This window comes from Letharia lupina, assembly GCF_014066315.1.
Source record: "Letharia lupina isolate WasteWater1 chromosome Unknown contig_21, whole genome shotgun sequence".
NCBI classification, from domain to species: Eukaryota; Fungi; Ascomycota; class Lecanoromycetes; order Lecanorales; family Parmeliaceae; genus Letharia; species Letharia lupina.
This window is the reverse complement of record NW_023502990.1, coordinates 673,805-688,239: the sequence shown is the minus strand read 5'-3', so window position 1 is coordinate 688,239 and position 14,435 is coordinate 673,805. Positions and strand designations below refer to the sequence as shown.

At 50.5% G+C, this 14,435-nt stretch overlaps 6 protein-coding genes across 6 annotated transcripts; 1 reads left to right on the top strand and 5 right to left on the bottom strand.

Annotated features, from left to right (window-relative positions):
• Positions 1-671: 671 nt before the first annotated feature.
• On the top strand, positions 672-2,198 carry HO133_005465 (uncharacterized protein; the record flags this gene model as incomplete). Its single annotated transcript, XM_037296375.1, has 1 exon — positions 672-2,198. One exon carries the CDS (start codon positions 672-674, stop codon positions 2,196-2,198), a length of 1,527 nt encoding a protein of 508 aa, XP_037148357.1.
• Positions 2,199-2,443: 245 nt separating this feature from the next.
• On the bottom strand, positions 2,444-3,041 carry HO133_005464 (uncharacterized protein; the record flags this gene model as incomplete). Its single annotated transcript, XM_037296374.1, has 3 exons — positions 2,444-2,551; positions 2,709-2,763; positions 2,833-3,041. The coding sequence occupies 3 exons, from the start codon at positions 3,039-3,041 to the stop codon at positions 2,444-2,446; spliced, it is 372 nt and encodes a 123-aa protein (XP_037148356.1).
• Positions 3,042-3,757: 716 nt separating this feature from the next.
• On the bottom strand, positions 3,758-6,101 carry HO133_005463 (uncharacterized protein; the record flags this gene model as incomplete). The annotated part of the gene is made up of 3 exons (XM_037296373.1): positions 3,758-3,956; positions 4,012-5,829; positions 5,878-6,101. 3 exons carry the CDS (start codon positions 6,099-6,101, stop codon positions 3,758-3,760), a joined length of 2,241 nt encoding a protein of 746 aa, XP_037148355.1.
• Positions 6,102-6,328: 227 nt separating this feature from the next.
• On the bottom strand, positions 6,329-7,346 carry HO133_005462 (uncharacterized protein; the record flags this gene model as incomplete). The annotated part of the gene is made up of 3 exons (XM_037296372.1): positions 6,329-6,509; positions 6,589-7,188; positions 7,336-7,346. 3 exons carry the CDS (start codon positions 7,344-7,346, stop codon positions 6,329-6,331), a joined length of 792 nt encoding a protein of 263 aa, XP_037148354.1.
• Positions 7,347-8,996: 1,650 nt separating this feature from the next.
• On the bottom strand, positions 8,997-12,260 carry HO133_005461 (uncharacterized protein; the record flags this gene model as incomplete). Its single annotated transcript, XM_037296371.1, has 2 exons — positions 8,997-12,171; positions 12,229-12,260. The coding sequence occupies 2 exons, from the start codon at positions 12,258-12,260 to the stop codon at positions 8,997-8,999; spliced, it is 3,207 nt and encodes a 1,068-aa protein (XP_037148353.1).
• A 340-nt stretch (positions 12,261-12,600) lies between these two features.
• On the bottom strand, positions 12,601-14,097 carry HO133_005460 (uncharacterized protein; the record flags this gene model as incomplete). The annotated part of the gene is made up of 4 exons (XM_037296370.1): positions 12,601-13,413; positions 13,466-13,748; positions 13,799-13,918; positions 13,979-14,097. 4 exons carry the CDS (start codon positions 14,095-14,097, stop codon positions 12,601-12,603), a joined length of 1,335 nt encoding a protein of 444 aa, XP_037148352.1.
• Between the last annotated feature and the right edge of the window lie 338 nt (positions 14,098-14,435).

Sequence of the window (14,435 nt, the reverse complement as noted above, 5' to 3'; positions counted from 1 at the left end):
GAATAATGATCTACGATCGCGTGAAGCTTGAAGCCGCTTCGACACATGTGGTTTCTTTCTGGAGTTCTAGGGGACCATTCGCGTTCTTGATGGTGCTCACCCACCACGTCAAAACCAAGTGCTGGTTTGACGACTCAATATGCGTGCTTGGATTTTTGCATACAGGATCTGCCATTCAACAGGCGAGAATGGGAGCAAAACTTTGGAAATAAAGCTTGGGCCGGTCTTGGCTTCGTGCAAATACAAGACCTGACTATCTTCTCAACATCTGAAACCACCTTACTATATTTGTTCAAATTGACCATGGAAGCGACAGACAGCTTGCAATCAAGAAAATCTTCGCAAGAAAATTTATCGAAAAACGAAACAGAAACATAATAAAAACAAAAGGACAATGGGTGTGTTGACAACGTCAGTAGGCAACGGAGAAAGATCCGATTGTCCTGAAGTGAATGTACTGTCCATAAATCCAGCCATCAACTAAAATTACAGCGCCAGCGCCTCTGTACTTCTCCCATGTCTTCCCTCCTCGCATACCCACCGCATCATCTTCGCACAATGTTCGTCAGCGACTTGTAATCGCTTTGCCAAGATTCTGACTTAAATTCAATATCAAGCTGCCAGGTGTTGGCCGGAAATATACTTCTCGCTCGATAGACATCCGAGCGATCATGGCATGCCCTTTGAGTGCCATTCTCAATGCTGTCGATGCCGCTGCTCAAACGAACCCCGTGCCCGCGACAGGCGATCACGACGATGACGCTACCATTTCTGAGGCGTCTACTGAAATCATTGATGAGGGAATGCCGGATGAGGAGAAGCCAGACGAGGAAATGCTAGGGTTCAACACCCCGACCATGCACCAACGAAGCCCGCCAGACACCAACCCAGGTATTGGCAAGTCCGCAAAGCGAGGCTTCATATCTCCTGTCATCCTCTCACCCGACAAAGGCTCCCTGTATGACCGTCGAGCAATCCTATCTCCCGTTTTAGTGCCTGTACTTCCAATACCGCCAAAGGGAAATTCATTGCACTATCTCGCCAAAGATCCGCCAACACCATCACATGGAACCAACGCGAGAAATTTTAGCATCTTCAATGCTCTTCTCAATTATCCAGAGCTCACCCTCGAGTTCTCCAAGCAGCTCGACATCGAAGATCTGATTTCTCTCTACGCTATTTCGAAAGAATTCCATTTCCTCGTCAACGGCCGGTTCACTGCCATGATTCTAGGCCAGTCCAACGGCAAAGCATCAGAATCATCCAAGACCTTCATTTTCCGCTGCTACAAAAGCCTCTGCATGCGTGACCCCGCCCGCCGTCTCAATGAGACCAGACCAGATGAACTGCGCTTCATTCCAAGTTTCCGCTGGCTTCGTATGATCCTCTTCCGCGAGGCCGTCGTGGACGACATCCTCCAATCCTTGGCTGCAGAAGGACATCGTTTGCCCAAGCGAACGAGGTTGACGATCAAAAAAATCTGGTTCACAATCGATATCAGTGACAATGCACGTCGTATAGGCCTCATGCACAACACCACGTTCTGGTCCAACAAGGATCTATTCCTCGCCACCATGTTCTTTCTCAAGCTCGATATGCGCCTCACACATCCAACCGCTGGTAACGGTGAGATGGGCTTGCGCAAAATGCTGCTCGGTCAGAGAAGTCTATCTATGTTGGCGCAGGTGCTGAAGCGGGAAGAAATGAGGACGCAGGTGGATATGCTCCGGATGATCGTAAGATTTAGATATGAACCTCCCAGACATCGGCAGATGGACATCATGGGAGTGCCAAGTCATGAAATCGGGAGGCTGCAATATGAAGGTTGGGGAGCCAAACATACCAAGTTCATACAGATTGACGAGCTGGTTATGAGGGAGGCGGTGAAAAGGAAGCTCAATTTGCAGAAATACTACGTTGATATGATGATCTACGGGTATATCAACAAAAAGACTTTTCAGGATATCAGGACGCCCATGCGAAAGCAGGAAGACGAGGCTGAGGAAGATTGCGAGGATGACACAAGTAGTGGTGAGGATGAGGAGGCAAATCAGAGCGGCTTCGGGCCTGACACGGAGGCAGAGGAGCAAGGAGGTGCAGCTGAGAATGGGGGAGATGTTGGAATGAACTATCATGGCTACAGTATGGGTTGGCCAGGTAGAAGAGGGTTATCCAGTGGCGATGACCTCACAGAGTAGCATCTAGGCCCGAACGTTGCCTTGATTCGAAAGACAATATTGTCCTCAACATCATCAATGTATTGTTGTTGCACTGATTAAACATTAACTTCTCAAAGCAGCGAAAAGCGCGAGAAAAGGTATCATCGCTTGAATTCCAGCCCGCATGCAACAAGCACCTCAAGTACTGGTACTACAATCTCCACTCTTCTCATTGTGTCCGGTCCATCATCGTTTCTCTTTCCCCCCACCCTCCACTAGGGTGCCTAAGCCTGCACAGTCCCATAAGAAGTGTGTCCCCCGTTCTGGATATTCTCGGAGTAGACTCCCGGGGCGTGCTTCAGCGCAGTGTTGCCGAGACGGACTTGGTCGCGCTACAAAGGTTTCGGAGTCAGCATTCTTTTCCTTAGACGAACAACCAAGCAGTCAAACAGGTCAAGTGAGAATTGGAAGGATTTGGCTCCAGGAACACGTCTTGCAACTCGTACAGTGGTGCAGAATACGATGAACGTGCTCCGAAAAAGTACTTACGCGGTTGAAGTATACGTATTCAAGGTAGAACGCGTGGATGTGGCCTGGGAAGTAGCTGTATCGTTCTCGTGTATTAGCCAGAGTACAGCTCCTCATTGTAAAGGAGAGGTGGAGAGCAGCTTACCCGAGACAGGTGAGGCAGATGTTGATGAGGAGGTCGGCGCCGCATCCGGCAATGAGAAAGACACCGACAGGGGGGACTACAGGAGAGGACGAAGTCAGCGATAGGGACTCAGACTCAGGCTTCTGGGGGCAGAGACGGTGAGGAAAGGGAGAGCGCTTACTGAAGATGGTGACGATAACGACAAGGATGGCGTTGACTGGGTTAGGCATTTTGTGATAGGTTGATGAAGAAGAAGAGGTTGCTAACTTGCTGGTGAGGTTGCAGAAGGTAAGTTGAAAGACACGGTGCTGTTTTACTTATACTGTTATCCTGTATTTTAGTCTCTGGGAGAGATTCACTTGGCGCGCGCGCTTCGGATGCTATTCCCAGAATCCCATTCGTGCCACCGTCGCGCTTGGCAAGTGGCAATAGATGAAACAATGATGAAAATCGTGGCTGAGCTGTGGCGCGGAATTGGGAGCCTCAGCCACGACAACAAGGCTCGTGATACATGCACACCCCCATTCGAACTAATCCTATCTGCGGGGTGTACAGAAACACAGGTTGTTTCACGAGCCTCCATCAGTGGTTCAAACGACCATGTCCAACGGGTCGCGGTGAATTGACAGCGAAGAAGAACTGGCCCCAGCAGTTTTGGTGGTTAGACAATTATCGAATCACTACTCCGTACATGGCGCATAGATTCGAGTCAAAAACAATACTTTCGACAAGCATATCCAGCCAGGAGCGTTGGAGAGATACAATACGGAATATGCAAGCTCGCCTTGAAAACAACCAATCCATATATGTACAGACCCTAGAATGTACCGTAAGTAACGCCCAAAGATCTGCCACTGATCTAGCGGAACGACTCCAGCGCTATGCATAACAAATCGCCAAGCAGAATATTTCTATGGACGATCCATACCCTTCATCTCGGACTCATCTAGCCCTGACTCGAGCTTGGCCTCACCCGTTTCGGCTCCCTTTCAGTCGTCGCAGAGCCACTTGCTCGCCTCTTTGCTTTCTCCCTCTCGTGCTCTTCCATCCTCACAGCGCGTCTCGCCTCCTGGTTTTTGCGCTCATTCTCTTTTCGGAGGGCTTTAGATTCGAACTCGTGCCAGTCTCCTTCTAGATCCTTGAGTCTGCGATAATGATTAGTGATATCATCTCAATGTGGGGCAATCAAGGTAGACTTACTCAATGGCCTGCCTTGGTGCTGGCTCCTCCGTGGTGAAATACGGATGCTCCAGCACGTCGCCGGCTGTTGGTCTCTTTGCAGGATCGTACATGAACATTTCTTGAAGCAGCTCAAAAGCGTCAGGAGTGAGTCTCTCCTGATACTTTTCTGAAAAAGTATTTGGCTTTCGTTCGGTGGGTCTTAGCAGCTCAAACCACGCCATGTCAACCAAGCCTGGCCACTCGGATCTTGTAGGTGTACCCAAGACATTGTAGATCTTGTCGAGTTGATTGATCTCTCCACCATCGCCGGGAAAGATGGCGTGCCGCGTAAAGATTTCGATCATGACGCAAGCAGCACTCCAAATATCAACAGCGGGACCGTACTGTGTCTCGCCAAGGAGAAGCTCAGGTGACCGATACCATATGGTGATGACACGATTGGTATAATCAGGCTTGCCACGCTTGGCGAAGAACCGCGCGAGTCCAAAATCGGCCAGCTTGAGCTGTCCAGTGCTACTAACGAGAATATTGGCTGCTTTGATATCGCGATGGAGCACCCCGCGGCGATGAAGGTAATTGAGCCCCTCAAAGAGTTGCCGGCCAAGATGCTTTTTGTGTGCATGCTCGAGCTTGAAGGTAGGATGGTTGAGAAGACCAGTCAGGTCATGAGACAAGTACTCGAACACCATGAAGCAGTCATTATGCTCTACCATCACCTCTTGCAGAGAAACAACGTTTTCATGCTTCAGAGACTGCAGAAGCTTGATCTCACGCACTGCAGTGACGGGGAAGCCGTCCTTCTCACCATCCATCCGAATCTTCTTCAGAGCCGCGAGATTCTTCGTATAGACATGGATAGCCTTGAAGACTTTGCCGTAGGTCCCGGACCCTACCACTGACTCGTTGCCGGGCTTTCGATAGTAGACTGATGTCGAGGTAGCAAAATCAGTTGGAAGTGTTGGCCGCGGTTTCATACGCTTCATGATCTTCTTTTGCTTTAGAATTTCGGGAGATCGCTCACGCGCACGCTCTCGTTTCTGATCCCGCTCAGGTCGTCTATCACTACGGTGGTCCCCTCGCCGCTGATCACGGTAGTCGCGATGGTCACGACGCTCATCTTCGTAATCACGCTCTCTTCGCTCATCCCGCCTGTCACGCTCAAGTTGACCAAGAGCAGGATACGAGCTGGGCTTAGTCTTTAAGGAGTCCAGCAGGTTTTCCTTTTTGATTGGCTCTTTTATCTTCTGGGTTAAATCAGTTGGTGGCTTAGCAGGTGCTGTAGTTCCAGGTTTAGCTTTGAAAGCAAAGCTGAACTTGGACTCTTGTTTAGGCGAAGAATCGGATTCCTGTCTTGACGGCGGTGGCATCTTTGTGTCTTTCTCGCTCTGATCCTCAATCTGTAAATTTTTCGAAGGTCGAAATGGGTTGTCGTCGTCACTCGGTTGACCTGTGGCTGGTTGCGGATGAGGAGAAGTCTGCGAGTGCCCTGAAGAGGATTGCTGATTAAATTGACCGCCGCCCCGACCGTCAGTACTTGCATTGCCTGCAGTCCACTGAAGATTTTGGAAGTGTCCTCCTCTCCCTCGGGTGGGAGTGGGAGCATAGTTCGGGTTTGAAGGAGGGGGACCCGAGCCAGAGAATCTGCGATCTGGATTTTGAGGGTAACTACCACGATAGCCTGCATTACCGCCTCGAAAAGGCTGGTTCTGATAAGCATGTTGGAATTGCTGGGACCCACCATAAGGACTTTGCTGGCCGTTGGCGTAGTAATGCCCTTGAGGACTTTGTTGAGGGGGGTAACTCCCTTGCCGGTATGGAGGTGAATACCCATTCACACTTACAAAAGGTTAGCAGCAGAAGGAAGGTCAAGTGAGTGGCACCTACCCTGCCTGCCCATGATATTGCTGCTGTTGGCCTCCCCATCCACCTCGACCCTGACTGAACGGTGACCCAGAGTGAGGGGAATTGTGATGCGATGATGTCGGTGTCCACTGCGGAGATGTTGAGTAAGATTGTTGAGTATTGAGATGCGGCGGGCGACTTGGTCGATGTGTTCCATGTACATCACTTGCCTTCATTCCATGCAGTGGGAAGGCTTCACTTATCATGGCGGGGTTATGAGGAACCGGTTCGTAGCTGGGGATAGGTCGAGGTGGGGAAGGTGGACGTGAGCCATCGTTGATGGTGTTTTGTATAGGACGTGTGGAAGATTGCATCTTTGTGCGGCCTCCTCTTGCTCCTTCTCGCTCTACGGGAGATTGGGGGGATCTTCGCCTTTTCCCTGGTTTTCTTGTCCCCCCACGACACGGTGATGGTGATTGATTTTGATGTCGGCTTAGCTCTTTGTGCCTTCTTGGTGAATTCCCAGAGCGGGGTAAAGGACGGTAGCTGGATGCAGTAGATTCACCCTCTTTTTTAGACCCACGACCAGGAGATGAGCGCCGCTTTGGACGTGGACGTGGACGTTCAGGAGAAATTCTCCTTGATCTTGAAGGCCTGTCTCTCGACCGAGGACGCTTGTGCGGTGAAGCGTGTCGAGGGTTTAGAAATGCAGGAGGCGGCGACCTAGAACGTAGTCGTGACCCGGGGACGTACGAGTCTCCGAAACGGCCAGCGGAGCCACTCAAGTCAGTATATGTGGACGAGTAATGGTCACCTCGATTTGAACGTGGCGGTGAGTTAGCTCGTTCGCGACGTCTACTGCTTGGGCGGAAGGTGTCAGTTCGACCGGAGTGAATCGGGCTGCGATGCCTTCTCCGTTCCTCCCTGAAACCAAACAATTCACGTTGCGGTGATCTACTCCGTGTTATTCTCCGTCTATCAGTCTGACCGCCTTCGTCTCGATGTCGTGGCCTTTCGGGATATCGGTCCCCACTAGATTCTCGACGTTGGACCAGCTCCTCGTCTCTTGGCCTACGTCTTGGCGGCGAACGACTGGATCCTCTTGCACGATCTTTCCCCAATGTGTTGTCCCTCTCCGACCTCTTATGATCGGATGGTGACCCCGGCGCAGAGTCGGCTGCTGCTCTGCCCTTGATCTTCAGGCCCACGTCTGTCTCTCGTGGGGCTGCGGGCGAGATCTTGCGGCGGTCGTCTGTGCCTCTGTTTCTTCGACGATTACTGTCCCTATGGTCGTCGCCGGCTCTCCACTGATCTCTCATCAATGGACTCCGTCGCGACGCAGCCATGTAATCGCTGCGTTCATTTGGTCAGTAAGTGTGATGAATTGATGGTGCTCATGATTTTCGCTCAAAGTTACCTTAGTGCAAGCCAAATTTCGTGTAAAGTTAGCCGCAGGTAATTTAAAGGAATTCCCAAAAATTGAGAGAAGGGAGTGCTTACCTGATGACCATGATTGACTTCTATAATGTCCTTGCTTCCGTCGCAGGTTAGAAAGGTGTTGACTCGGGTTGTGTTGCAGTCGCGCCTCATAGTGTCGTTGCCTGTTCTACGGTTGTTGTGGATTGTTGACCAGCAACTCCAGGCAAGTTGGAGTGGCTCGGCGGTGGTTTTCCCATGGCTCCTGCCAAGTATCTCATCACAAGCATAGCTATCTACGAGGACGCTGCAGTCCAAAAGCAAAGCCAAACAAATGACAGCAAATCCGTAAACACAATGGCCCTGCAGCCTTCCCGTTCTCGTTGTCCAATACACTTCCTTCCGAAGCACGATCAGTTCGTAGATAGTCTTAACCTTTGCGGCAATAGTCTCCTGATACTTGACTTTGGGTTTTCCGGTCAATTATAATCAGGAGCCATTCTGTGCCTCCAATATATAACCGGCGTAAATTTGACCGTCAACCTGATTTGCGTGGCAAGGAGGCATCGAGCGCTGGCTATTTATTAGTCTTCTTTGCTATATAGGCCGTCCAATCGAGTGTAATGGACACCGAAGTTTGCTACAAGGAAAGCGTGGCTGGTCCTTCAGAAGTGAAGACATCAGAGAACCCGCTGCCTGACATCAGTATCTGGAGCGACCCGAGATAGACCAGTCCTATCGAGCTTGCGCCCGACTACCTGCCGGTGGGCGTCTGAACCGCTGGTGTCACGGCAATGGCAGACACTTCCTGCTACCTTGTTTGTCGTACGTGTGGCCCATGAATGTAGGCTCTGAAATGACTCGGGGGGGAGGAGGGGGAGGTGCGATGCCAAAAGAGTAGCAACCCAAGTAGGCTGCTGTTTTCATGTGAATCAGGTAACCATGCAATCTTCAATTTATCTTTGCAGCCCAGTATCATCCGGAACAAGGCGCCTTCTTCGTGTGGCTCGTTGCCCTTTCACGCAATGCTGTGACAGTATCCCTTCTCTCTCCACTATGACCACCACATCCATGACTGCAACGGGTGGATGATATATATCTAGACCTGAGATCTGTTGAGAACAGTGCATCAATATAGTTCGGATTCCTGATGGATGGTGATGGAGAAGTACGTGGACGATATGGTTCAGGTGTGAGACAGAAGAGGGGAAAATTAACTTTTATAGCTAGCGCAGTGTATCGTACCGTAATCTACTATCCTCCAGCTTTGATAAGGCTGAAGCACTTGACCCACGGCATGGCCTGGAGGCTGTAAGTGCTTGTCCAGCTGTTAATAAGTAGAGCATTAAGTAAGATATCTAATCTGGGTATAGTGTCAGTTACTGCTCTGTAAAGATGTATGACTATTTTGGCTAAGAGGTGGCGGTTCATTTGGAGCTTCTTTTCACTATTGGCTTTTTGTTTGAGTCTACAGAATCAAGGAATAATAACACTGGATTAATTGACTAATGACGCTCATCATAAGAGGCACCCATGCTTTTATTTCTAGCTCTTCATTTGTGAACCAACCAATGCTCAAACAGAAGATCGAACGGGACGACGTCAAGAGCTCGCTCATTCAGACCCCAGCTGTATTATGCCACGGCCATGAAGATGAGCGGTCCACCACCGAAGGTGTTGTATCCGCCGAATCAAAAAGCTCCATCACTCGATATGCTCCTTTCAGCCCATAGCTCCTGGGTGTCTCACAGGTCATCGCCCGAGTTCGAGCCGCTACTGTCTTCCAGGAAGATATCATCAAACCCCTCAGCTAGGTCGTCGAGGCTCCTTCGAATAGCCTCATCCAATGCCTTCTTCTCATCCGCGCTCAATCTTACTTCTTTATACTCAGGTACAGGTTGATTTTCCATGTCGCTGTCCGACTGAGAAAGCAATTTCCAGAGTTTGGCTTGCTCTCGACGGCTCACTTTAGGGGCACGTGGATCTTTCTCTACGATGAATTCGACATCGCTCGAGGTAGAGCGAGAACCACTAGTCGAGCTAGTACTGGCGTGCTGAGGAGAAAAGGATGCCGAAGAGCTTTGGCGTAGACCGACTTGTCTCTCCCGGTCTGGGAAGAACGAGTTCGAAGGAACGTCTTCCGCTGCTGTTGCACCGTCGTCAAGACCGGAGGTTACAGGGGACGCCTTGTTAGCCAATTCATCGCTGCCCGTGATTTCAGTGTCCATATAGCAACCCGAGTCCTCATTGCGATGCTTGATGTTCTTGCTGGAGTTGGTGGACGCCTCTGTCTCACAACCATGTAAAGCTAGAGCGTCTTCGCCAACGAGTAAAGTAGAGCTTCTGACATCACTCAATGGGCCGAAGGAGTTGTAGAAGACATTACTGGAACATTGAGTGGGAGTCGGGTTTTCTTCGTCCTTGGAATCCAAGAGTGGAAGCGTGTTTCTGCCAGGCTCTGCAGAAACCTCCTGCTTGGGTTGCTTAGCGTTCTCTTTGAGACACTTAAAAGCCGATATCTGGCCGAGGCTTGATTTAGCATGCCGTTTGCGGCCACGCTTCCCGGAAGTGGAAGGAGTCGCTAGCTCACCCTTGACCATCGGAGGGGTTGAAAGAGCTTCAACAGGTCGAGGAAATGAGTGAGCCGTGCCTATGTCGTTCAAAGAGATTGATGCTTGTTCAGGCAAATGCCAGAGGTAATCAGGTTCTTGGTTCGAGTGCGAGTTTTGAGTCATTAGACCTTCTTCTGGAGCCGCAAACTGAGAATTGGTGCTGGGCCCCAGAGTTGGATCATAGCCAGTGCGTGTTGGGTCTAAAGCATTTCTGTCATTAGAAGTCTGTGAATCCAGCGTTGGACGCGTTACTAGACTGATCGCTGAGGGTGGCAGGACTGAGAACCTTGTAATGGGTCCAAGCTGGAAGGTAGCGTCTTTCCCATGCAGGGAGGGAGATGAAGGAGTGGCCAGATGCTCCGAGGCATAGCGTGAAATGCATGGGACTGAGGATCCACTAGTGGGTCCATTGTGTCCGGTATGATGAGAAGAAGGAACACGGTAAGTATCGTTAAGATATTCCTCTGGGATTGGTACATGTAGCGTCCCGTTATGGTGGTCGCTAAAAGGACCAGACATCATGACTTCCTCCTTGACATTTTCGAGTTCTCTTGTCAATTTGGCGCACTTGGCCACGAGGTATGCTTGGGTTTGAGCCAGACCAGGCAAGTCAGTCTCCTTCAATCCAGCCCCAGTAGCCGAGGAGCTCATCACCGAATGATTGTCTTCGGATCCCACCCGGTCTATAGTAATACGATTGTTTGGCGTATACAGATAAGCTCCTTTACTCCGCTGAGGTTGTCTGCTTGGAGACTGCCCAGGCTCTAGGGAATTTCTTCTAGGGCCTTGGAGGGCGAAACGCTGAGCTGCAGATGCAAGTCTCGTATCTTGATACGCTTTGGGTACGCTCGGTTGTTCCTTGATCTCGCGGGAGTTGACATTCGCGTACCATGGAGCTACCTTGATTGTGAGGCGTGCGCGCAGGATCCGCTCATAACGTACAGAGGAGCCATTATCGTCAACAAGCATGGCCTGAACGATGATCTTCAGCGAATTAGAAATGCTCTCGCGAGGATCTCGACGGGTATTTGTAATATGTCGATCGTAGCCATTGACCTCGGAGTAGAATGGCACGATTCCTTTGAAGCCTACAATATCATCATCCCAGACAAGCCAAGAGAGAGGAGAATGCCGCGATTCAGACTCGATGGAATATTTGACGTTTTTGGGAAAATGAGTGGGCCGGAATGCGGATTTGCTGTAATACCTTGGGACGATAGAGAAAGTTTGACCCTCAAGTGGGAATTCGTCGAGACCCTCAAATAGTAGAGAGTCAGGGACCCATGCAGCATCCACGATAGGATAAGAACCTGGAGAAAATGGATGACAGCACACGCGAACTGTAATGGACGTGTCGCGGGAGCCATCCTCATGGTATTGTACCAAAGCATCAGTTGCGATAAGGTATAATCGGAGAAATCCTGACTTCGCTTTTGACGTATTCTCCTCGGACGAGTACAATGCCTCTGCCATTTCACTGACCAATTGATCACGACAGAAGCTGATTCCGCGAACTATACCAGCAGAAAACAAGGTGTGGATGGGCCTGACATTCCCTGCAGAGTCCTGCTGCTGAAGCTGCTGGTAAATCTGCCACAACTCGTTGGCAAGCATCTTCTCAAGCGTTGAGACAAAGGCCCGGTGGACACGAAAGAGCTCGTTGGCATCCACATCGGATAAGCCATTCCAAGCTGTGGAGATGTTGATATGCTCAACAGCAAGATTCCGGCCAGAATCACCGTGCAGTGCCTCACGACGTTGATCCTCATCACCAGGGTGGGACCGGGTAACAGGTACGCAAAAGTCTAGAGGTTGGATATACCCTGAAGTAAGGCCTTGTATGGAGATCGTCGCTGGCTCTGCTTCTGTGCAATGAGAGTCATGAGCACCATACTGTGGGCTGTGGTAGATTTGCTGGTCAGCGGAGGCAGACCCTCCCATTGTAGTTGAGGGTTGACTACCAGATGCACTGGTCATCCAATCATGAGGTATTGCTTGACGAGCTTGACGATTGTAGCTTGGTGAGAAGGAATTCTGTGTGTCATCGACATAGTTGCCTGGAGAGAGGTGAAGCCCATGCAACCCGGCAGGCAGATTCTCAATCGGTGGCGATTTGGGTCTTAGATTCGAGAGGTCTCCATGTGACTTGGAAATATCACGGCGAATACGCAGATTGGTCCTCTTCGCAGAGGCGCTCAGAACACCTTGAGACTCCTTTGTAGGCGTCTTATGCCGATCGAAAGAGGACGAGACACGAATGTAGGCTGACCGCCCATTCGAGACGTTGCGGAGGGCACTCCGAGGAGCCCTGAGTCACCATTTAGAACGTGTAGTTCACAAAAGGGGGAAATAGGTCAAAACAGACGTATGCCAATAGGAGCGCTTTGGTGTATCCATGCTTGTGCAGATGATAGGAAGGCTGTAGGATGCTGTTACTCGCTGCGATGGAGGCTGCACCAAGAATGTGGAATATCTCTTGTTCTTGGAATTATGCCGACTGATAGTAGAAGGGATAAAGTAAGAAACTGATGAAGAGTGAAAGTTGCGGAAAGTTTCGAGGCTGCGTGCCTGCCGTTTTACTTGTCAATGATCTCAAGAGAAGGGAGGCGCAACTCGGACATCTCCTAGACACTGCAGCTTGGACCCTGAGGAAATCATTTCGGACAAGAGCATTCATCGTTGCTCAAGACACTGGTCACCGGCTGCTGGATGAGTTTAATGGAACTTTCTCATCCCTTCAGACAGCGTCCATGCTTGCTCTAGTGCTCAGTTGCTCATTCTTGTTTCCCAGCTTAGATATCTGCAGAAACGCATCGACGCCATAGCCTTCTAGACTATGCATTTCCAAAAGTCCCGCCCAGTATTCCGCATACACTCTACTCATGGGCAGCCCCATCCCAAGCCTCAAATTAGGCGGCCTAGAAGTGAGTGAGCCAAGTGAGCCGTCGTACGATCGTTTCTTGTCTCTATTGCTAGTGCTGGAATTGTCGGAGCTGCAATTTGGAGGTTTCAGCTCTTGCATGGTTGCTGCCATCTTAGGCACCTGAGAAAGGTTCCGCAGATGCGTTTGGCTGCGCGGCCCTTTGCTGAAGGACCATAGCTCTGGCATGACTTCATTGGGGATGCCGCCACCTTGATCGGATATCCTGATGATCACATGTTGTGGCGCTTCGCAAATGAGGACCTCGATTGGGGGTGGACTGTCATTTAGGGCAGACCGTCCTTCGACGACAGCTTGGATAGAGTTGCGAAGAAGCTCACCAATGACGTATTGCAGGTGGCTCAGGATGTAGGGGAAGGTAGCGTCCAGATGACCTTCGATTGTGATGTCCGGCAGTATGCAGCTCGAACCATAGGCCTCTTTAGCAAGGGTACTCGCTTGGTTCCAGCATGCCTCGACCACTTCACGAGCGTTGCAACGCAAGAAGACCTCTCCTACAAATTCGGAATTGGCGCCAACTTGAGACTTGGCATTGGGAAAGTGCCATGGGGAATTAAATGTTTCGGTCAATGCAAGGTGTTGTTCGGCAATGACCCTACGAGAGATTCGCTTGCGGCAATATTAGCGTTACATACGTCTGCTGCAGCTTTAGGGAGCCTACAGATCTCAACAGAGTGTTCATGAACTTGTCCATCTCCTCAGGCCGCATTAAGTCCTGACATTCAAGGACCCCCATAGCCAGCCTCGGTATCACGGTTAAGTGTTCCTGAAGAGTCTCGCTGACGACCTTGCAGTATTGCTCGTTATCCTCGACGGATTTGATCTCCCTTATCCTTCGTAGTGTCTCGAAAGCCTTGTAGTATAAATCGTACACGTGTGACATGTGAGGATTGGTGACAACGACGAAAGGCAGCGTCTGCATATCGCGTAGGCGGTGGGCAAGCCTGCATCAGGTTCAGGCGACAGCTAATAGGAGAGACCTAAGGGCCCAAACCTTGTAGGCAGTTCCATTCGAACATAGTTGGCTGAGCTCAGAAGCCGATTCTCTGTCAATGTACGGCCGAAGAAAGTCAATTGTCGAAGACTGATCGGCCTAGCCTCCTTCTGCACCCATCTTTAGGCCGTAAGCAGAAGCCATGAAGGGCGACAATGTATAGTCATGTTGGGTACTAACTCGTCAAGGACCGCCGCAGGTCGCCATGGAGCTGTTGCAGAAGCTATTAGCCTTCGGAAAAGGTGCGGCCTTGTTGACCAGGCTGCTTTCTCGAGAGCCCATGATCTAGAACGTGGCATTGCGTGGCTGCCATGCAGCAAGGACGAGGTTATGGCTCACTCATTGGCATTTGTCTAGCCGCGCATGCCGAAGAGGTTGCTCGTTTTCCGGAGAATACTTCTCAATATCTGTCGCTTCATGCGGAGAGAGGGCCGAAGGAGCGGTCAATTTGCGGAGAAGCGAACCCCACCTGCGCAAAGCATATCGCAAGGTAATGCGGCCACTGCGAATGCAAAAAAGGCACAGGATCCTTCATAGATATTTGATACCTTGCTGCACTTGACTGTTGCACGCATGCGGAGCTGTAGGAGTAGGTATGTACTAGTGACAAACGAGTGTTTTCAAGAAGCAGGCGTTT